Source organism: Dipodomys ordii, unplaced genomic scaffold (genome assembly GCF_000151885.1).
Source record: "Dipodomys ordii isolate 6190 unplaced genomic scaffold, Dord_2.0 Scaffold33, whole genome shotgun sequence".
Classification (NCBI taxonomy): domain Eukaryota; kingdom Metazoa; phylum Chordata; class Mammalia; order Rodentia; family Heteromyidae; genus Dipodomys; species Dipodomys ordii.
Genome location: NW_012267249.1, coordinates 6,293,668 through 6,295,047, shown reverse-complemented (window position 1 = coordinate 6,295,047; position 1,380 = coordinate 6,293,668). Strand labels below are relative to the sequence as shown.

The window sequence follows — 1,380 nt, the reverse complement described above, 5'->3', positions numbered from 1 at the left end:
AAAAAAAAAAAGGCTTAGGCAACCTTGAGCAAAAACACTGAAGGGGTAGTGGTCATGCCTATAATCCTATTCAGGAGGCTAAGGTCTGAGGATTGCTCTTCGAAGTCAGTCCAGGCAGAAAAGTTCATGAGATAGTGGGGATGGTGATTAGAGCCCTTCGCAATCTCTAACTTGGCTCCTGTGTTACAGAAGCAACATCCAGGGCAGCGTCATCTGTAACAATGCAGTGATTGAGAAGGGAGCAGATATCAAGGACTGTTTGGTTGGAAGTGGTCAAAGGATTGAAGCCAAAGGTAAATAAGAGTCCAAGTTACAATCACAGATGCTTTTTTTCTTTTTTTTACAGATGCTATTTTGTTTAACAAATTCAGTTTTTATTTTGGTGTTTTTGCTATATAAAAACCATTTATCAGACTATTATTTACTGGGCCTAGTGGAATACCAGTTACTTAGATGAATACAGGAGAATTGCAGTTTAAAGCCAGTCTGGTAAAAAATAATAATAATAATTCAGAAGGCTTTGTCTCACAGAACAAATGAGATATGATGGGGTACAATTGTAATCCCGGTTATGTGGAAGATAGAAGAATTAGCACTGTAGTCTGAGGTTGGACAAATAACAATATGTTGTCCAAAAACATTCCTTAATCAAAAGAGGCTGGGGCATGGTTCAATAGGTAGGTCATTTGGCTAGCAAGCATGGATCCCTGAATTCAAACTTCAATATTATGAGAGACAGACAGACAGACAAACAGAAACAGAGACATAGAGACAGAGACACAGAGAGAGACAGAAATACAGATGCTTTTTTTTTTTTAACCTATTCACATTAGCACAGATAATGCTCAGTGGGCAAGACATGAGAAACCAGCACATTCACACACTGCAAGTGAGAATACAAGTCTATAAAGCCATTTTTGGAAAGCAATTAACATCACTGTCAATATTTTTTTGGTCAGTAATCGGGTTTGAACTGGGGCCTGGGCACTTTCCCTGAGCATTTTTGCTCAAGGCCAACACTCTACCACTTTGAGCCACAGAGCCACTTCTGGTTTTCTGGTGATTAATTGGAGATAACAGTCTCATATACATCTATAAAAAGTGTGCTTGACACAGAGGACAAGTAATGCAGCAGAGACTCTGCAACTAACTCTGTCTTCCTAAATTCCAGGAACATTTCCTCTGACCTGGTTTGGTTTTTTGGCTGGTTGGTTGGTTGGTTTGTTGGGGGGAGGGACTTGCCAATCCTGGGGCTTGAACTTAAAGCCTGGGCACTGTCCCTGAGCTTCTCTTTGCTCAAAGCTAGAACTCTTATCACTTGAGCCACAGCACCACTTCTGGCTTTTTATTTTTATGTGGTACTGAGGAATTGAACCCAGG

General features: G+C 40.4%; 1 protein-coding gene across 1 annotated transcript in view; it reads left to right on the top strand.

Moving 5' to 3' along the window:
* The window catches only part of Eif2b3 (eukaryotic translation initiation factor 2B, subunit 3 gamma, 58kDa), a 68,098-nt gene extending 67,797 nt beyond the window's left edge, over positions 1–301 (top strand). Inside the window, exon 11 of the mRNA XM_013016790.1 lies at positions 190–301. Coding sequence (XP_012872244.1) covers positions 190–301 — 112 coding nt within the window. The remainder of the gene's footprint in view (positions 1–189) is intronic.
* Positions 302–1,380: the final 1,079 nt, after the last annotated feature.